This window comes from Gobio gobio (assembly GCF_949357685.1).
Source record: "Gobio gobio genome assembly, chromosome: 13".
In the NCBI taxonomy this organism is placed as follows: domain Eukaryota; kingdom Metazoa; phylum Chordata; class Actinopteri; order Cypriniformes; family Gobionidae; genus Gobio; species Gobio gobio.
Window position 1 is genome coordinate 5,312,349 of NC_137106.1, and position 22,812 is coordinate 5,335,160.

Here is a 22,812-nt window from a genome sequence, read left to right on the forward strand (position 1 = left end):
AGCTATTTTAGGTCATTTACAATAGAAATGTAGCAGTTTAACATTTATAACTGTTATATGCCCAGTGATTGCCATGAAGTTTTGCATGCTTCTTAGAATCAAACGTTTCGTCCATTTTTGTTTTGATCACTGTGGCGCCACCATGAGGCCGATCAGGGAAGACGATTGCTTCACCAACCCTTAAACTAGATCCCTAGAATTATAGTTTGATCGGCACAATCAATTTTTTTGTGGTTAATTAAATACTACCAAGCATTAAACCGCCACAGATCCACCGCTCACCCTGATGTGTGAGGCGTTGATGTAGCCCGTGTTGTTCTCTTTAGTGGGCACCAGCTCCACACGCGTGTCGTCGTAAGGCAGGACATCCTGGAAGCGGTTCCTGTCGCTGTTCTCGGGCATCTGAGCGATGGTGCACTCACAGTTGGGCCGTTTCTTGTGCACCTGCTCGTACTCGGTGAACACCATCCCCTGCTCCACTCGCTGCTCCAGTATCTTACACTGCAGGAAACACACAGGACGTATTTAATAATATGCGTCAAATAATGTTCTTAGTCTTTCCTTCCTGTGACGGGGCATCCCAGACCGAAGCTACAATAGTTTACTTTCAATTAAATCAAATGTAATGCAGTTTGTGTAGCCAAATAATAACCGGGGTGGATTTAATAAACAATACCGAAATACACCGGGACTCTTATTTTGAAATGTCTATGCTTTATTACTGCAGGAGCTTGTTTAAATTCAGACGAGGAGATGAAATATGCGTTCTTACAACTTTATACAACATATTACAATATAAACACCGTACAGTAAACATTCATAATTGATCAGCATTAGCTCTTAAGCATAAATGTGCGAGAGCTTGAACTTTAGAGCTCAGGCTTTGAAACGTAAAGCGCTCACATTTATTAAATGAAATCATAGCCTTTTGAAGTTTAACAATCACAAAGTATCGCGATTTATGTTTTTCCATCCCCGTAATATAAGATGTTAATAAACGATGATAATAAGACGCTTGTCATTTAAGGTATTGAAGATTTCTTATGATCTTACTTTAAAGAAAACTGATGTTTTTTTTAAAGAAAACAAAATGCTGCATCTGTAACAGCATGAGTTACAGGTTTCCCGCTGAAATCTTCAGTTTTTAATGCTTTATTTAACATCACAGCAGACATAATAAACGGAATTAGGCTATGTTTTTTCCTCACTACCAGGAAAAAACCTGATTTATTAATAAACACTCCAGCTTTGCTCGGAAAACACAAAAAGATTATCTTTTTCTTAACATGAAGTTGATCACTAACCATTGATTTAACCGCCAGCAGTCAAAACTGACAGCAGCACTTACCCTCTCATCATTAGACGCGTTCTCCGGGTCGTCCTTCCCTTCATCGGGAAGCGGCATTCTGGACAGGGTCAGGCCATTAAGAGCCGCCAGCTTCAGGGGTCCCACCTTCTTGATCTCCGAGCGTCCTTTCTTCATGCCCTTCATAGCGATGGAGAGAGAGAGAGAGAGAGAGTCTGAGACTCAGGATCTGAGACGCACAGGAAGAGTTGTGATCTTTGGCAGAATGCAGCTGTTCGGGTCTAACGGCCTGTTGGGCGGCATTCTTCAAGTCACATGTATAAAGTCAAGTTTCCGGCCTCACCCCAGTACACAAACACCTATTCTACATGCAGACGAAATGAAAATAAAAGCCTCACCAGTTGGGTCATGTGCAAATACAAAATCAGTTTGGATTTCCTTTATCAAATTACTGGTAGGGATGCACAATATTGGAGTTTTGCCGAAATCTGATATGCTTATAACTCATTTTGGCCGATGCTGATATCGATATATGTTCGTTTTTTCCCTTTGTTTGGAAACCACCATTTTGAGCAAAAATATACATTTTTTCATTCTGGTTTCATATTTCTGAGGTCTCCTTACTAAAAGGATACTTGTTAAAGATAAATAAATGTTAATAAAGTTCTTTTTATAATAAGAGTATATTATAAGCGCTGAAAATAACAATAATAAAGTCAGTGATTTTTCATCCCAGACAGGTGTAATTGTAACCTAAATATTTTATTTTTGGATTTAATGCTTGTGCACATGAAGTGGGTGCTTCAGTTGATGCTGTATTTAGCTTCAAATAAATACAAAAATACAACTATTTTAGTGCTCCTTGGATTATTTTTCATCATCCATTTCATAAAATTTTATTTTAAGTTTTATTTAAAATTTTAAGTGTCATGCTTGTGCTTAGACATCATTACTGCTTTATTTATTCAGAAAAAGAAGTAACTTATACTTATTTGTGAATTCTACTTTTCATTTTATTACTATAACAACAGCAACCCCACTAAATGGGCTAATATTCTACAGGTCGGGCACTAGGACCTGGAGGAGCTTTAGCTGCTGTGGAGGCCGCGCTAGAGAGTGGGAGGCGCGATTGTGGTTGTTTTGGGCTAGTTTTGTTGTGAAAACCTGGCAATCCTGCGTTGATTCACAAATTCAAGGCAGCATTTAAAAACTGTCAATATAAATCACCATACATGCAATGTATTTGCTTGTTTTCACTTCAAGAATGGCCATACGGCTGGCATGATCTTATCGCTACAGCAGTTATTGCAGGCTCATTTCAACACGTTATCATATCGGCATAATTTTTCATATTTTAAGCGTTTATCGGACGATTCTGATGTTGTGCCGATAATATTGTGCATCCCTAATTACTGGAATTGATTATTTTTATGGGGCAGTTGTGGCCTAATGGTTTGAGAGTCGAACTTGTAACCCGAAGGTTGCAGGTTCGAGTCTCAGTATCTCAATCTCAGGTGTGTGTGTGCATGTGTGTGTGTACTTGGATGGGTGAAAAGCAAAGCACAAATTCCAAACTTGGCTACACGTCAAGTCACTTATCTTTATATCTGCAAATAAGATCTGCACATTTGACATATTTGGGAACGCATAACGTCTGACGCATTTTGTGTATGAAAGTGTGGCACTGTTATCATTTACATGTGTGGAGCATGTCAAACTCCATCTCTGCATATGCTGGGAGTTTGTGTTGCTTATAACATCCATCTGGGAACGCAACATTCACCAGATTCATAGCGCAAATCATTTATAAACGTCTCGATTTCTCAAAATAAAAGTTATTTAAAAGAGTTTGCATGTTTTGATGTCCACTGAAATGACAGTGTCTGTAGCATTTCTATCATAAATAAGTAGCTAAATATTAACGATAAATGGATATTGGATTAAATGTTTGGCCAATATTAAACAAGGATTTGATCTAAATTAAAGTAGGGGTGGGCGATCTGACGATTTTATATTGTGATCTACTTCTCAAGCAAATTGTAGAGATTGTGATCTTTTGTGTCCTCGTAATAATAATATTAAAATACAGCAATGACTGCCAAATTATATGAATATCATGTGACCAGTGCTGGGTGTAACAAGTTACTAAGTAATTAGTTACCGTAATTTAATGACTTTTCTCTTGAAAAAGTAAAGTAAGGGATTACTCATATTTTTACTGTAATTTAATTACAGTTACTTCTGATGTAATTCAACTACATACAAAATACAATTATATGTAATACAATAGTGGAATTAACATCCACATTTAAAGTGCATGTTTTTATGTATCCTTCTCATTTAATAAGAATAATTTATGTCATTTTATATTATTTATATGTCTATCCTTGGATCGCTCGACTAGTCGAGGTTACTATATAGGATTTTGAAAGTAATTAGAAAGTAATTAAATACTTTTTGGAGAGGGTAATTTGTACAGTAATCGAATTACACTATTGAAGATGTAATTAGTAACTAGTAATGAATTACTTTTTTAGAGTAACTTACCCAACACTGCATGTGACTATCATGTGTCTCTTATCATGTGACGACAGCAGTAGGGCTGTGTGCTGAATCAAATTTTAATTTCGTTAGTTTTGGCTTCCAACGATTATGAAAACGTGATTATGAAGATAAAATGATCATTGTGCCGCATGCCATTCCTTTCCTTTAAAGCGGTGTGCTTTCGACCCCTCCTTAAATACCTAAACTTAACATCCAAATCAGTCAAATCATGTATAACGTGACTGGTAAAAGGCAGTCTACTGCGGGACATGCTTTATTTTAAATAGAGTTATTAAAGGGATAGTTCAACTAAAAATGCAAATCCTTGATTCCTCACCCTCATGTCGCTCCAAACCTGTAAGACCTACGTTCATCTTCAGACCACAAAGAGAGCTCTCGGACCCCTCCATAGACAGAAACACAGCGACCAATTTCAAGGTCCAAAAAGCAAGTGAAGACTATAGCCCCATTTCCACCGAAATTACCCCAAACAATTTGTCCCAGGAACTCTTTTTCCCCCCAGACCTGCTGCTGTCTGCATTTCCATCACGATCTAAAGTACCGTGAAGATTAGTCCGGTGACGTAGGACTGTTCCCACTGGATTTCGTCCTCCGCCTCTAAGCTTAATAAAGCCTGAAACTAGTCGTCAGATAATCAGTTGTATTTTTTAAACTCCATTGTGGATTCGAATTAGGGCTGCATGATTTGGGGAAAATATCTAATTTCGATTATTCTGGTTAAAATTGCGATTTGCGATTTGAATGCGTTTTTATTTTATTTTTTTTACAAATGAAAAGTGTGAGTGATATAACAAATATAACATTTTGTGTTTATATATTAATATGACTAATAATAATTATGATTATTATTATTGCTAAATAAAAATATTTAACAAAATAAGAAATATTACTATTACAATAACATTCTCATTATTAAAAACAGAGTATTTAAGAATAAATATAACTATACTACTACTACTACTACTAATAAGAAATATTTTTCTCATTTGTTACCAAAATAATTGTAATTCATACTGGAGGCCAGAGGGCGTCCTTGAGCAGAAACTCCACATTTGCGTTAGAGAAGTTATCGTTTGTTTTCAGGAAATCCCTAATGTGAAGCTAAGCTTGCGCTGCAGGCTGAATAAAAGGAAGATAGAAACGCTTTGACTGATTAAACATGAGGACAATAAACACTACTGCATCAAGATATGGTGTATTTGAGTACTTCAAGCCTTCTCAGGTATTTTCATAATAATAAAGCAGTGCTGATTGACATAGACTTTATCACTGCCTATAAAATAAAGCGTTGTTTGCCTCATTCTGTGATAAGAAGCCCCGTCAGCTCACAAACACTCGACTGACTATATGAAGTGAGTTAAAACGTGTTATTAAACGTATTTTGTTGGACAACAGGTTTATGAACACTCCACATTACTAGTTTGTGAAGTTGTTTGACACGTGTTGTTTTTTCAAACGCACGTTATAAGAGCCGCTCTTCACTGACACGCTGGGCATTTATTTATTTAATTAAATCGCAGTCTTTGCACTTTCATAATCGCACATAAGCCAAATCGCGATTGCGGTTCGATTTCGATTAATCGTGCAGCCCTAATTCGAATAGTAAACAACTCTTACTGCACGCAACGCAACAGACCTTTTGGTTGAAATAAAATGCAGCGTGAGCTCAACCAATCAGCATGTTCAGTGCCCAAGTCCCACCCCCCCAAAGTTCCTGTACTTTGAAAAAGTACTACCTCGCAAGCAGGGCCATTTTGAAGGGGAAATCTTTACCCGGAACTTTATTTAGACCCCGGTTCCTGCAGTCGAAACTCACCGAGTACCTCCCCAAAGTCCCTAATTCCTGGGGAAAGTTCCCGCGGTGGTAACGCGGCTATTGTTCAAATAGTCCATGTGACTCCAGTGGCTCAACCTTAATGTTTATGAAGCCATGAGAATACTTTTTGTGTGTAAAAAGCTAACAAAAACAACGACTTCATTCAACAATGTCTTCTCTTTCGTGTCACTCTCCTACACGATTCACATACGTAAGCACCACAATGTGATCATGTGATAATGCTCGGCCAATAGTGAGCTGGCGTTCTGCCTTAGAACTCGGAAGGGCTGCACTGTGTGAATAGCCCAACAACATGAATGAGTACCGAGAGTGAAAGGTAAGAGTAAATCATTATTTTTGTTTGTCATCACTTCATAACATTAAAATTTGAACCACAGAAGTCACATGCACTATTTTAACCATGTCTTTACTTCCTTTCTGGACCTTGAAAGTGTCCGTTGTGTAGCAGTCTATGAAGGGGTCAGAGAGCTCTCAGATTTCATCAAAAATATCTTAATTTGTGTTCTGAAGATGAACGAAGGTCTTACAGGTTTGGAACGACATGATAGTGAGTAATTAATGACAAAATGTACAATTTCGGGAGAACTATCCCTTTAAGGCGAGACACGGCAGGTGAAAACATCGTTTTTTCATGCAGTGGTCAATTTTGAGATTTTGGGCCAGTTTGCTCCCTTAACATGTAAGCTTTCATGTCAAAAAAAAAAAAAGTCAACATTACACATTAAGGTGGTTATTTCATTATATTTTGTCACCGTGCGCCTTTAGATTTCTACCCGAAATTTATATATAGTATAGAATATATAGGTGATGAAGATTTCAAAACACGGCCTCATGAAGCTTCGAAGCGTTATGAATCAGTGAGTCGAATCATGATTCGGATCGCGTGTCAAACCGCCAAACTGCTGAAATTTGGCGATTCAAACCGCTGAATCGACTCACTGATTCATAACGCTTCATGATGCCTTGTTTTGAAATCGTCATCACTATGTAAGTCGTTATTTAGTGTTTTTTTGCGCACAAAAACTATTCTCGCCGATTCATAAAGTTATTGTAGAACCACTGTAGTGAGATGGACTTTGTAACGACGTCTTTAGTGCCTTTTAAGGGTCTTGAGAGTGTAAAGTGCCATTGTGCCAATGGAGGCCTTTCAGAGCCATCAGATTTACACTAAAATATCTTCATTTCTGTTCTGAAGATGAACGGAGGTCTGACGGGTGTCGAATGACATGAGGGTAAGTAATTAATGACAGAATTTTCATTTTTGGGTGAACTAACCCTTTAAGTACGACATCACTTGACTAAAAATGCGTCATCATTTTCAAAAGCCTCCACAGTTTTATTCCAACCTGCTTTAAATCTGATCATTAGTGCACTTACTGCTGGCGGAAGGCCGTCGATGTTCCTTCTGGCAGGTGGCACGTCAGAGACTGGCCTCTTAAAGACGTCTCTCTTCTGTCTCAAGCGCCCCTGTCCGCTCAGATCTCCCTCTGATACCGAGGGCATCATGTGTCCGGGCTCTCGGAGAGGGGACAGCTGCCCCACATCCTCCGGTTTGCGGATGATCGGATGGGCCTGGTACGCCAGAGGGCCCGTGGGGACCGCGTCCATACTGTGGCTGAATGGATAAGCGGGCGGATCTCCGAGTGACCGTTCCAGCGGTGTCATGTGATGCTCAGGACCGCCCACAGCATCCTGAGACTGGGGTGTGTGACGGCCGCTGTCGTCCTCAAACTCCTCTTCTTCACCACTGCTGTGCACCAACATCGTGGCGTCGGACAGGGATTTTTTATGGCCGTAGAACACGTCCTCCTTGATGACCCCGTCCTCAGGCTTCGGAGCCTCCAGGACGACATTGATGTCGGAGCCAGATGCTGTAGGGGTCATCGCCTGGGCAACCGGGGGCGGAGTCTCAGCCGCAGATGCGGATACCTGGGCAGATGACGCAAAAAATGTCAATGAAATAATACATTTATTCAAATATAGATCAATTTAGAATCTTAGATTATTACTAGTAATTAAATATAATTATTAGCATTTGTAATTATATAAATATTATTACTTATTGAGAAACTAGCAAAATGCTGTTGAAAACTGTTTATCCATTAATTTTCTCAATCTTGAATCTTAGATAATTATATAATAATTAATTACATGATTTATGATTTTTATTTAAATATATAAATAATGTATAAATTATTACGAATTGGTAAAATACTGTTTATATGTGAATAACAACATACAACAGATCGAGATGGGTAATTGACAGATGTCAGTGAATAAAAATAAAAAAATCTCATGTATAGTTCAATCCAGAACATGAAGATTGCTAGTAACTACATTAGAATTAATTATATAATTATTAAGATATTTAATTAGAGATAATAATGATTAAGAATTAGCTAAATGCAGTCGAAAATAGGTTGTTAAATGTTTATTACGCAACATTAAATAAAAATTTAATGAATTTAAAACGATCAATTCCCTCAAATAGTTAAATCCAGAATCATAGATTGATGGTAATATAAAATATTTATATTATTATTAGAATTTTTACATAATTATAAATATTATAACTTACAAAATAATTAGCAAAACACTTACAAATTATTAAAAATTTGTATTTTAAAACATTAATTCTCTCAAATATTTAAATCTAGAATAAGATTGCTTAATTTTATAATTAAATATTTTTTATTATTATATAAAACGCAATCATAATAATTTATGTCACACAAATAAAACATTATATTAAAACAATTATATGAGCATATACAATATTTTTTAATGTGTGTAATGTCACATTAATTTAATTAAATTAAAAACTATTCTTTTAAATATAGTTCAAATCTAGAATCAAGCATTATAATATAATAATATAAATATTAAATAATATAATTATTTGGATTCTTACATATATAAAATACATAATCAAAATGTATAATGTGTGCAATGTCACATTAATTAAATTAAATCAATTAAAATGAATAGTTCAATCAAGAATCAAGGATTAATATATAATACATTAATATAAATAAGCATTAGGATATATAATTAAAATAATAATAATGTTATTGAATATATTGTTAAATGTGTGATGTCGCGTGAATCAAATGAAATAATAATAATAAAAAATCTATTCTCATAAATGTAGTTCAATCTAGAATCATGTATTATAATAGCCTGGATGCCAGCCGAATTTAGCCCCGCCCACAAAATGTTTTGCTCGGGCAATTCGGTCTGGACTCGCTCCATAGAGGAGTAATTATGCCCGAACAGAAACTATTCGGACCAATGAAATTGTCAGGGCGGGCTTTAGACGATGATGGACAGATGATAAACAGTAACGTAATCATCCACGTCATCAAAGGCGCTTGGGTTGAATTTGTTCTAATCCTAAACGGAGAACTTGTTGGTATATGCATTCACCTTTACTATTTCTCTCAGAAACGATGATCGTGTTGGTAAGTACTCTGTGTATCCTTAAATTATTTTATTACTGGCAAAGATCGTTTACACTCGTTACACTTTTTCTTGTAACGTTACTTAATCCAGCGTGCGTGCAGACAGGGTTTCCAAGTGTTTTTGCAATGTCGCGCACAATTGCTTCTCAAAACTATAGCCCAAAACTATAAATTCCGGGGGGTTCTCCGGAAAAAAAAAAGGCGTTTGGTTGGCAAAATATGTTATTTTGGCAAGGTTGCCTGCTAAAATTCGCATTCCTGGGTTTATATAAATCACATAATTGGGGTCGCTTCAACCCGCGGACATGGAGAAAAACACGGACTTGGCAACACAGTGCAGTTGAGTTCTGTTGACATTTGACAACTAACGTTACGCGTCGCTCCGTTGCTCTGATTGGTTGTGGGTCTATCCAATTGAGGTCTTTCCTGGCTCGGTTGAAACACACCCCATAATCAAAGCTCAATGGAGCGGTACCAGACTCAAATTCTGACTAGAATTGAGTATGGCCACGCCAGGCTAGTATTATAATATAATAATATAAAATAATTGCATAATTATTTGGATTCTTACTAGTGCTGTCAGTTAAACGCGTTATTAACGACGTTAACGCAAACCTATTTTAACGGCGTCAATTTTTTTATCGCGAGATTAACGTTCTTTTTGGTCTAACAAACTTTGTAGTTTTTTCACATGCTGTTGCAGCAACTAGTAACGTTAGAAAAACTACAACACCACTCCGGATGTAGCTAGACCGGAAACAAAACATCAGGCACGCTGCGGCTGCCCACACTCGTTTGGGCCATTAAAAGATTAGACGTGGATGGCAAGCGTGAGACGCCGAAATGAGAAACGTATTAAGCCATGGTTTAACTCAGGGGTCTTCAACTAAAAGTGCTTGTCTTGAGCGCTGCTTTCTGCTCTGATGGTGCATTCACACCAGACGCGAATGAAGCGTTTTGCGCGAGTGATTTAAGTCAATCAATGCAAAGACGCAAATAGACATTCTGCGGCGCGGATTAAGCGGCGTGCATGTCGCGTCATTCGCGTCCGGTGTGAGCGCACCATCAGTCTCTTCTTCACTGCATGCTTGACCGCGCGTCTGGGTCTGAACGTAGTAACTGAGCATTGCAACGTTAACTGTTTCATTACGTCAAAAGGCTTCGCGGTCCGGATTCGGACCGGAGTCCGCTAGTTGGCGACCCCTGGTTTAACTGCACTATAGGCGGAGTCCTAGTTTACCTTGCATGTGCACTTTGTAATTTTATTTTGTATCACCCTGTTTTGATCCCTTAGAAAGGGCTGTTGAAGGGGCTGTTTGTGCAACAAAGTATTTGTTTCACCCTTTTATTGATGGGCAGTGTTACATTGTGTGAGATTATTTGCTCCAAGTGAGAATGTTGGTGTGAAATCGAACACTAAAGTATGCCAATGTTGTTTTCAATAAAACAAACATTTGAACAAAGCAAGCCGATCCACTTTTCTATGTTGATAAGAGCATTAAAATAAGAAAAAATAATGGGACAAAAAGAAATCAAGGGACATTTAGAATAAATAAAAATGTGCGATTAATTGTGAGTTAACTATGACATTAATGCGATTAATCGCGATTAAATATTTTAATCGTTTGACAGCACTAATTCTTACATAATAATTATATAATGATTAACCCAAAGCTATTTGTAAATAGTTTTAAATGCGTGTAAGGTCACAGTACTCGCCTTCCTCTCCTTCAGCCTCATGTTCTCCAGTCCGTACGCCAGACCGGCGATCTCGATGGAGTTGCGCTTGTGCATGTGAGGACGGCGAGGCGTGACGAGTGGCTCGCTCACTTCCTGCAGCGAGTGTGCCACGGGCAGGCTGTCCTCCTGGAAGGTCTGCACTGAGTGGTGCACGCGGCGCGTGATGAGATCCGGGTTACTGCTGCTGACGTAGAGGTGCCGGGACAGATCCGGGGTGCTGTTGGCGGGTCGAGGATGAGGGTAGGGATATGGCGGAGGGGGCCAGTACACCTGATTCCTTATGATGTTGGGCGCCGGGTACTCTTGCGCCTGCTGGAGCTGGACGTTGGTGAGTTCGGGGACGCTAACGGCCCCCACCACGGGGCGTCTCTCGGTGGGATAGGGGTATGGAGAGGGACTGTGGAAGCTGTAGTTGAGGTGGAACGGATACTGGCCCGCTCCGTGCTCGCGGATCTCTGGCTGGCTGTAAACGAGCGGATCGGGTCGGCTGTAGGCGTACGAGTTGCCGATGTTGAGGTTCCTCATGGAGTGGCTCTGACGCTCGGCGGGCGGGATCATACCGAGGTTCTTCTGCCTCATGACGGTCTCGTAATCGGGCGTGGCGCGGTAGGACGGCGGAATTAGTGCGCTGTGGCGGTGGGAAGGCACGTAGTCGGGCCGCATGAGATCACTTCCTGTGATGCTCGGGTTGGACGACATGGGCGAGGGCTGCAGGTAGTGCTGCGGGTTGTTGAGGGAGCTGGTGCTTTGGGCGCTGTACACGCTGCCATTTCGGATTCTTCCGTTGTACTCGTGCGGAGAGCGGTCCAGACTGGTTTGGGAATGGTAGTAAAATCCATTCTGGTTGTTGATGTAAAGATTATCTGTAGGAAATACCAGATTTTAGTCAGTATTTTAGGTTTTGTTTTTCAGTGCAATTCTAATTAGCTTTATTGCAGTGTTAATTTCGTTGACGAATAATTTGTGTCAACAACCTTTTTTCACTGACGAAAACGAGACGATAACTAAATAAAAACTAGTTCTGGAGGACAAAAACTATGACGAAAACGTTCTGTCATTTTCGTCAGCGAATAAAAACGAGACGAAAATGCTAGGGAGGGACGATTAGGGAAGAGATCCAGTCAGAACTGATGTCCTGTGTAAGAGATGCGCACATTTGATCTGATCTAACCACTGGAAAACAATTATTTATGAACTAATGCTGATGAATAATGACAATGTTTACTTTTCAATGTTTATATAGTAATGTGTTTTAGACGGTTGTAACAATGCATATTTATCTCCTGAACTTGAATGAGCTCCTGCAACTGCAACAAAGGCGCAGATATTTCAAAATAAGAGTCCCGGTGTATTTCGAGCTTGTTTATCATTAAAAGTCCCGCATTATATATTAGTTTTTGCTTACATAATAAACTGTATTTAATTTAATTCCCATTTAATTCATAGTCAGGAGGAAAGAACAGTATTTGACACATATTCAATAAGGTATCAGGGTTATAATAGTTAACCAAAACAATTAAAAAAAATCTTCATTACTTGAAATTAAATAAATGTTAACTGAAAATAAAAATAAAAATAAAACTTATTTGAAGCTTTAGCTTAATCTGATATGGCCTACTGACTAAAACAGAAATACACAGTTATAAAAACTATATAGATGTTTTTTTTAAAAAACAACCAAAAAAGTGAATTTAGCTCTTTCGTGTATTTTTAAAGTAAAAAACACAATTATGTCAAAATGTCAGTTCAAGTGACAGTCGGTTATGTAATACTTAAATGTTTAATTTATTACAATTTAACTAAACTATTTAGATTTGAAGAGACTAAATCTACTGTAGATTAAGTTGACTAAAATCGTATGAAATTTAGTCGACTAAAACTAAAAACAATTCAGGTGACTAAAATATGACTAAAACTAAATGGCATTTTAGTCAAAAGACTACGACTAAAACTAAATCAAAATTTGCTGTCAAAATTAACACTGCTTTATTGGCATGACTAAGTAATACAATGTATCATTATTATACAGTATATTATTATTATTATTGCATGACTTAAACTTAATTGAAACATTTGTGAACAGCTATTACAGTACAAATATAGAAACTTTCTTAAAATCAAGATACACAATATTGCCAAAAGTTTTGGGACGCCTGCCTTTATATGCACATGAACTTTAATGACATCCCATTCTTAATCCGTAGGGTTTAATATGGAGTTGTCCCACCCTTTGCAGCTCTAACAGCTTCAACTCTTCTGGGAAGGCTTTCCACAAGGTTCAGGAGTGTGTTTATGAGAATGTTTGACCATTCTTCTAGAAGCACATTTGTGAGGTCAGGCACTGATGTTGGACGAGAAGGCCAGGCTCTCAGTCTCCGCTCTAATTCATCCCAAAGCTGTTCTATCGGGTTGAGGTCAGGACTCAAGTTCCTCCACATCAAACTCGCTCATCCATGTCTTTATGGAGCGACGCTTTGTGCACTGGTGCGCAGTCACGGTGGAACAGGAAGGGGCCGTCCCCAAACTGTTCCCACAAAGTTGGGAGCATGAAATTGTCCAAAATGTCTTGGTATGCTGAAGCATTAAGAGTTCCTTTCACTGGAACTAAGGAGCCAAGCCCAACCCCTGAAAAACAACCTGACACCATAATCCCCCACCCACCAAACTTTACACTTGGCACAATGCAGTCAGGCAAGTCCCGTTCTCCTGGCAACCGCCAAACCCAGACTCATCCATGGGATTGCCAGATAGAGAAGCGTGATTGGTCACTCCAGAGAACACGTCTCACTGCTCTAGAGTCCAGTGGCGGCGCACTTTACCCCACTGCATCCCACGCTTTGCATTGCACTTGGTGATGTAAGAGTTGGTTGAGCTGCTCGGCCATGGAAACCCATTCCATGAAGCTCTACACACTGTTCTTGAGCTCATCTGAAGGACACAAAAGTTTGGAGGTCTGGAGCTCTTGACTCTGAGTCAAGACTTCTGTGATTCTGTGATCCTCAGCATGCGCTGACCCCGCTCTGTGATTTCACTTCGTGGCTGAGTTGCTGTTGTTCTCAATTGCTTCCTCTTTGTTATAACACCACTAACAGTTGAGCGTGGAATATTTAGTAGTGAGGAAATGTCCCGAATGGACTTATTGCACAGGTGTCAACCGATCACGCTTGAGTTCTCTGAGCTCCTGAGAGAGACCCATTCTCTCACTAATGTGTGTAAAAGCGTCTGCAGGCCTAGTGCTTGATTTATACACCTGTGGCCATGAAGTGATTGAACACCTGAACTCAATGATTTGGAGGAGTGTCCCAATACTTTTGGCAATATAGTGTACATTAACTTGAGAATCAAAATGAGATATTTGTAATGGACACCAAGAAAAAAAAATACTTTTTTATCTTTACAGTGAGAACAGACAGAGCATTTTCGGGCTGCTTTACCTTGTGAAGACGTGTATGGTTCGGTGTAATGGCCGTTAAAGTGCATCTGAGGTGGCATCATGTAGGGCTGCGGTTTTGGCTGCATCATCAGACAAAACAAAAATAGCATTATTCAGTCATATAGATACACTCACAACATGAACTGTTCCAAAGTTAGGCAGCATAATTATATTAAAAGTTGACTGTATACGGTTTTTATCATGATGCTCATTTCAGTTAGGACGCTGCCTTAAAAGGGAGCTATGTAGACAGCAAGGTTTGGGAATAGAGCTACAGTAAATCACATGAGATCATGCAGAGCCAACAAACTCCAGAAACATCCTACAGAACAAGCTCCATTGCAAAACTGTTGTGTGGTTCATGAATAACTGGTATAATGCTGACCAGAGACATTCTCGTAGAGGACCGTCGCCTCACTGGGTTCACAGGAGCGGGCTGGGTTTGTCTGTAATAAAACACAAGACAATAAAAGACCAGTGGAAATAAACCAGAGAGCAATAAAGTTCAAACTTGCATTTCTCACATGCACAGCGGTTCACTATGGTACAAAAGCAATGGGTTAGGTTTTGCACTGAATTTGCATTGGGATATTTTCATCACAGCTAAATATATTTTTTACACAGATTCTCCATATTTACCTGTACGATATTTTTGCATTGCAGCATCACTATGACGCTGTAATGCAAAAATAGTGTCAGGTTAAGTATTTATAGGAGATTGTAGTATTTGATTTAGGCCTGGTTTCACAGACAGAGCTTACACTGCAAAAAATGCTTTTCTTACTTAGTATTTTTGTCTTGTTTTCAGTCCAAATATCTAAAAAATCTTACATTAAGAAGCATTTACTAGACAAGCAAAAGTTGACGTGTTGTTTTGGGGGAAAATAACTCAAAATGAAGGGAGTTTTTGCTTAAAATAAGCAAAATAATCTGCAAATGGGGTAAACTAAATAATCTTGTTTACTGTTTGAATTAAGATTATTTTGCTTACCCCATTTGCAGATTATTTTGCTTATTTTAAGCAAAAACTTCCTTAATTTTGAATTATTAAAAAATCTTACATTAAGAAGCATTTACTAGACAAGCAAAAGTTTTCGTCTTATTTTGGGGGAAAATAACTCAAAATTAAGGGAGTTTTTGCTTAAAATAAGCTAAATAATCTGCCAATGGGGTAAGCACAATAATCTTAATTCAAACAGAAAACAAGATTATTTTGTTTACCCCATTGGCAGATTATTTTGCTTATTTTAATTTTGAGTTATTTTCCCCCAAAACAAGACAAAGACTTTTGCTTGTCTAGTAAATGCTTCTTAATGTAAGATTTTTTAGATATTTGGACTGAAAACAAGACAAAAATACTAAGTAAGAAAAGCATTTTTTGCAGTGTAGATTAAGCCAGAATTAGGCCTTAGTTCAATTAGGACATCCAAGTAGCTTTTATAAACATGCCTTTGAAACATTACTGGTGTGCATCTTGAGACAAAACAATGACACTGACATATTTAAAGAACTAAAGTTGTTTCAGCTCAAACATGCATTTTAGTCTGAGACTAGACATAAGCCTCGTCTGTGAAACCAGGGGTTAGTGTCTATAATTCATCATGATTTTAATGAAGATTAAAGTAGACAGTTATCAGGAAGTTCCCGTCACTCTGTAGCCCATGAGAAGGCTCTGAGCAGTGATGCAGTCGTGCTCACCCCTTGTCAGCAGGCACAGAGGGACGTGAGAGGGTTGGAAAGCGAGGAAATGAAAGAGAGAGAATGGACCTCTGGGAGCCCTCAGAGTTTGGGCCATCAGACAGCTCTCTGGAGACAGTAAACGGACAGCGGTGAAGCCACCGAGAGAGAGAGAGAGACACACAAATCTACAGATGCACTGATGTAGCAGCCAATAAAAAACGTTTTTTCAACATTGATAATAATCATAAACGTTTCTTGAGCAGCAAATCCTCATTAGAGAATGATTTCTGAAGGATCATGTGACACTGAAGACTGGTAAATTCAGCTTTGATTCCAGGAATACTATATATTCACATAGAGAACAGCTGCTTTACATTGTAATAATGATCAGGTAAATGACGCCTTGGTGAGCAGAAGAGATTTTCAAAACCATTAAATAATCTTGCCAACCCTGAACTTCTCAATGGGAATGTATATTATTTTAATGATTTCCGAAATTAGGAAAAGTTTTCTTTTTATTTGGCCTATAATGTAGCCCTGTTTCACATCCAACCAACAGATCCAATCTAGTAATGACTGAATATTTGGTCAACAATAGAACTAGTTTTTTTTTTTTAGAGGAAAGAGACAAATGAAGCGGTATCTATATCAGGCTATGTTTTCAGTTTAAAATCGTATTGGCCAAAATCAGTGCATCCCAAACACTAACAAACACACCACAGAAAACACACATAAACTTACAAACTGCTGTTGTTAATTTTGTAATACTTGTGTCGCGCCAGCCACATTCTGCACACGTATTTGGACGTCTCCATGTCCTCCTGAAACAGAGCCAGAACATTTTTCTTAAATCAAGTCAGGCTAGGACATTGACTCGTGTGTATCAGGGCCTAAATGAGCGACGTTCCTCAGAGGCCAGCTACAGATCTAATCATTAATATGAATGGACATACACATGGGCGTTATTGTGATACACCCTTAAAAATAAAGTTAGTTTATGTAGAACAGGGGTGTCCAAACTTTTTTAAATGAGGGACAGATTCGATGTTGTGGACACCTGGGGGCTGGTTCTTTATTTATATATATATATATATATATATATATATATATATATATATATATATATATATATATATTTTGTTTCTTGGAAACATGACAGATTTGACAAAAGTGATAAGCTACTGACAGTAGAGTAGCTTGAGATAGGACACAGATGTAAATTTAATACACAAACAATACATGTACAATTTTTAACAACCTCTTTTTTTAAAGGGTGAAATTTACATATTACTATTCTTATTTAAATTAGCTCCTGATCGATTGCTCCTGTCTGCCTGCTGTGTCTGTTGCTCTGTAGCTCAAGTCTGTAGCTCTGTAGAGCCTTGCTTACGTTTGAATCTTTATTTTGATATTTCCTCTTTCTTCTACTGCTAAATATAACTTACTCATCACCATACATTGTTTAAAAATTGCCTATCACGTTAAATTTGACATCGCTAGCTTTTAATCTAAATCACCATCACACGTTAGCATTTCGCTAGCCTGTTAGCTTGTTATCTCTGCACCCGGGCCTCCCTTTTTCTGAGTTCATAACTTGGATTAGTAAATTGTGTCCAGCAAAGGATTGTGGTAAGTGGTAAGTTGGATTAATCAACAAACACGGTAAGTCATGTCTTCTCCTGTCATTATCACCTGCAGTGCATGCCACATGTTCAGTATAGGCTTCTCCGCTGGCGAACAGGGCTTCACATGTGATAAATGTAAGGAGATAGTTAGGCTGACGGAGAAGATTTCAGAATTAGAAACACGCATTCATACTTTATCTGAGAGTAGTGAGGATGTAACAGCTTTAGACACTGATTTGGATGCGAATAGCTTAGTGAACTCTGTACATTCTTCGGTTCCGGCTGCAGGGCCCTCGCAGCAGGGAAACTGGGTAACAGTGAGGCAGCATAGTCGCAGACCAAAGAACCGCTTTTCCGTTCCAGTTAGAACATCAAACAGGTTCTCCCCTCTCAGTGAAGCACCCACTGAGTGTCCTGTTGAAAGTGCCCTAGTCATTGGCGATTCTATTACACGGAACGTGAAGATAGAGACACCAGCCACCATAGTCACTTGTTTACCGGGAGCCAGAGCACCTGACATCAAAGCAAATTTAAAAGTGCTGGCTAAAGCTAATCGTAAATTCTCTAAGATTATTATTCACGTCGGCACTAATGATGTTCGACTTCGCCAGTCGGAGATCACCAAAATTAACATTAAAGAGGTGTGTGAACTCGCTAGTACGATGTCTGAGGCTGTTTTTTGTTCTGGACCGCTCCCTGTAAAAAGGAGTGATGAGATAGTTAGCAGACTATCATCACTCAATGGCTGGTTGTCTAAGTGGTGTCTGCAAAATAACATAGGGTTCATAGACAATTGGAAAAGTTTTTGGGGCAGACCTGACCTGTTGAAGAAGGATGGCATCCATCCCTCTTGGGGTGGTGCCGCTCTTCTCTCTAGTAATCTGGCACATAGTCTTAGAGCTAAACCTTGACTCACTAGGGCCCAGGTCAGGACGCAGACAAACTGGCTAAACCGACCGTCTGCTAGCTGTCTCACGTTACCGGAGTCAGATAAATCCCAGCACATAGAGACTCTTTCACCTAGATATTATCATATAGAGACTGTGTCTGTTCCCCGAATTAGTCAATACAAAAAAACATCACAACCATTCAACAGTAAAAATTTAATTGACGTCCAACAAATAAACAAAATATATAATACAGATGAACAATTGATAAAGCTTGGGTTGCTGAATATTAGATCCCTTTCCCCAAAAGCGCTTATTGTTAATGATATTATTACAGATAATAATCTAGATGTGCTCTGTTTGACAGAAACCTGGCTAAAACCTGACGACTACATTACCTTAAATGAGTCCACCCCCCAAGATTATTGTTATAAACATGAGCCGCGTCTGAAAGGTAAAGGGGGAGGGGTTGCTGTAATTTATAATAATATCTTCAGTATTACTCAGAAGTCTAGTTTCAAATATAATTCCTTCGAAGTTTTGGTGCTTTATGTAACGCTATGTAGTGTACATGATAAAACCCGTTCAACATTTGTGTTAGCTACTGTATACAGGCCACCAGGGCATAATACAGACTTTATCAAAGAATTTGCTGATTTTCTATCAGAGTTAGTACTGGCCGTAGATAAAGTACTAATTGTTGGTGATTTTAATATCCATGTTGACAACGGAAAAGACGTATTGGGATTAGCATTTAAAGACACACTAAACTCTATTGGAGTTAGGCAACACGTGTCAGGAGCCACTCATCGCCATAATCATACTTTAGACCTAATATTGTCACATGGAATAAATGTTGATACCGTTGAAATTCTGCAGCAGAGCGATGACATCTCAGATCATTACTTAGTATCATGTATACTTAATTTAGCTAAGGTTGCAAAGCCGCCCCCTCGCTTTAAAAATGGCAGGACAATCACTGCCGCTACTAAAGATTGCTTTTTAAATAATCTCCCTCATCAGTATCATCTGCTCAGCATCCCAGATAGTATAGAAGAACTCGATGTTGCAACAGAAACTATTGACTCTCTCTTTTGCAGTACTTTAGACACAGTTGCTCCTCTGCGCTTAAAGAAGATTAAAGAAAATAGTCCAACGCCGTGGTACAACGAGCACACCCGGGCCCTTAAAACAGCAGCCAGAAAAATGGAGCGCAGCTGGAAGAAAACAAAATTAGAGGTATTTCGTAATTCGTGGAAAGAGCACATGATCACATACAGAAAGGCTGTAAAAACTGCTAGATCTGCTTATTTCTCAACTCTCTTGGAAGAAAACAAACACAACCCAAGGTATTTATTCGATACAGTGGCTAAATTAACCAAAAATAAAGCTTCAACTTCTGATGATTGTAAACAGCACAGCAGTAATGACTTTATGAACTTCTTCACATGTAAGATTGATAATATTAGGAAAAAATTTTTAACCATGCAGCCGTCTAATACAGCATCACATCAGACAGAGCATTGTAGTGTCACTGAGGAAAAATTACACTCATTCACTGCTATAGGAGAAGAAGAATTGGCTAAACTCGTTAAATCATCAAAATCGACAACATGTATGCTCGACCCTATACCAACTAGGCTATTAAAAGAGATGCTACCAGAGGTCATAGATCCTCTTCTTAATATCATTAATTCATCTTTGTCATTAGGATATGTACCGAAAACTTTTAAGTTGGCAATTATTAAACCACTTATTAAAAAACCGCAACTTGATCCTACAGATTTAGTCAATTATAGACCAATCTCAAATCTACCCTTTCTGTCAAAAATACTTGAAAAGGCAGTGTCTTCACAATTATGTTCCTTTTTAGAAAGAAATGGTATCTGTGAGGATTTCCAGTCAGGATTTAGACCGTATCATAGCACTGAGACTGCTCTCGTCAGAGTTACAAATGATTTGCTCTTATCATCCGATCGTGGCTGTATCTCTCTATTAGTGTTACTCGATCTTAGCGCTGCATTTGATACTATCGACCACAACATTCTTTTGAATAGACTCGAAAATTATGTAGGTATTAGTGGAATTGCATTATCATGGTTTAAATCATACCTATGCGACCGTTATCAGTTTGTAGTAGTAAATGAAGATATGTCACACCGATCGCAAGTTCAGTATGGAGTACCGCAAGGCTCAGTGCTAGGACCGCTACTCTTCACCCTGTACATGCTACCACTGGGAGATATCATTAGGAAGCATGGCGTTAGTTTTCATTGTTATGCTGACGATACTCAGCTCTATATTTCTTCACGCCCTGAAGAAACTTACCAATTCACAAGATTAACGGAATGCATAGCTGATATAAAACATTGGATGACTGGTAATTTCCTGCAACTCAATTCAGAAAAAACTGAATTTTTAATTATTGGACAAAAAAGCTCCACAAGTAGTAACCTAGAATACTGTCTAACACTTGATGGCTGTTCTGTCAAGTCCTCGTCGTCAGTGAGGAACCTGGGTGTGCTCTTTGATACCAATCTTTCGTTTGAAAGCCACGTTTCTAGCATCTGTAAAACTGCTTTCTACCATCTTAAAAATATATCTAAATTACGGCTCATGCTCTCAATGCAAAATGCTGAACAGTTAGTTCATGCGTTCATGACCTCAAGGTTAGATTATTGTAATGCTCTACTGGGTGGTTGCCCTGCTCGCTTAATAAATAAACTCCAGCTGGTCCAAAACGCAGCAGCTCGAGTTCTTACTAGAACCAGGAAGTATGACCATATTAGCCCAGTTCTGTCAACACTGCACTGGCTGCCTATTAAACATCGCATAAATTTTAAAATCTTACTTATTACTTACAAAGCACTAAATGGTTTAGCTCCCCAATACTTGAGCGAGCTCTTAACATATTATACTCCATCACGTCTACTGCGGTCTCAAAACTCTGGCCAGTTGATCATACCGAGAATATCCAAATCAACTGCAGGCGGTCGATCGTTTTCCTATTTAGCACCTAAACTCTGGAACAGTCTTCCTAACATTGTTCGGGAAGCAGACACACTCTGTCAGTTTAAATCTAGACTAAAAACACATCTCTTTACTGTGGCATACACATAAAACACTTTTTCAATGAAATGATTGTTAGGCTGCATTAACTAGGTCAGCCGGAACCGGGAACACTTCCCATAACACCTGATGTACTCGTTACATCATCAGAAGAATGGCATCTACGCTAATGTTAGTCTCTCTGTTTTATCCCGAGGTTTACTGCAGTCAGCCGGATCAGGGCCGTATCCAGATCAGATGGTGGACCTGCGCCCAGAGAAGACCAACACAGGACCCCGAAGTGTCTGGGAGACCGTGATTAGACTCCCCCTGAAACTGCCTCATCGACACGGCATCTCAATAAACCCGTCTCCAGCGTGTTGCCTCCGATCATTCGAATATTGCACTTTAATAATTATTTAATCAACATCATCCTCAATAAACCCGTCTCCAGCATGTTGCCCCCGGTCCCTCGAATATTCTGATCTATTATGACCTCCGAGCTGTAAAACTGCCAGAATAATAATAATAATCATACGCTGTTTGTTAATTGGCCAGAGGAGAACTGCCCCCCCGACTGAGCCTGGTTTCTCCCAAGGTTTATTTTTCTCCATTAGGTCACCTGATGGGGTTTTGGTTTCCTTGCCACTGTTGCCTCTGGCTTGGCGTGCTCAGTTGGGGACACTAAATTTTTCAACTAAACATCGAAATACATCTAAATAATAAACTAAATTAACCATTTAAACTAAATTACTGATCAAATTATTGATCTAAAGCCCACACTGTCACTGTATGATACTTGAAATTTTTCCAGAATGGCTATACAGCTGAATAAAATTATGCTGCATTATTTTCCTGTTTAACACTGTAAAGCTGCTTTGAAACAATCTACATTGTTAAAAGCGCTATATAAATAAAGTTGACTTGACTTGACTATTCTTATTTAAATTAGCGAGTACTCTATTTAGATCACCACAGGTAAAACCACACTACATGGTAAAAATATTGTTTCTATATCTAGAATGGCTTTATGGTATTTAGTCACATAACACATTTAAACACATTGAATATAAATGCAAATGCACACAACTGCAAGTTTATGACAAAATAGTCTGTAATTTGGCCTTTATTTCTACTTTAAAAATTAATTAAAATGAGATAACCTACATTTCTGACAAAATACTATGGGGTTACAGTTACCACAGTAAATCCATGATACAGGTTGGTTAA

At 38.6% G+C, this 22,812-nt stretch overlaps 1 protein-coding gene across 2 annotated transcripts in view; it reads right to left on the bottom strand.

Moving 5' to 3' along the window:
* Positions 1-22,812, bottom strand: part of ptpn21 (protein tyrosine phosphatase non-receptor type 21) — a 68,032-nt gene that overhangs the window by 11,183 nt on the left and 34,037 nt on the right. Inside the window, exons 10-17 of one of the 2 annotated variants that reach the window (XM_079833210.1) lie at positions 16,764-16,843; positions 16,041-16,148; positions 14,728-14,788; positions 14,344-14,422; positions 10,889-11,772; positions 7,086-7,637; positions 1,349-1,486; positions 283-501 (exon numbers count right to left, since the gene is read on the bottom strand). In XM_079833210.1, the coding sequence (XP_079689336.1) occupies positions 283-501; positions 1,349-1,486; positions 7,086-7,637; positions 10,889-11,772; positions 14,344-14,422; positions 14,728-14,788; positions 16,041-16,148; positions 16,764-16,843 (2,121 nt within the window). The remainder of the gene's footprint in view (positions 1-282; positions 502-1,348; positions 1,487-7,085; positions 7,638-10,888; positions 11,773-14,343; positions 14,423-14,727; positions 14,789-16,040; positions 16,149-16,763; positions 16,844-22,812) is intronic. The other variant, XM_079833211.1, reaches the window with a different exon arrangement.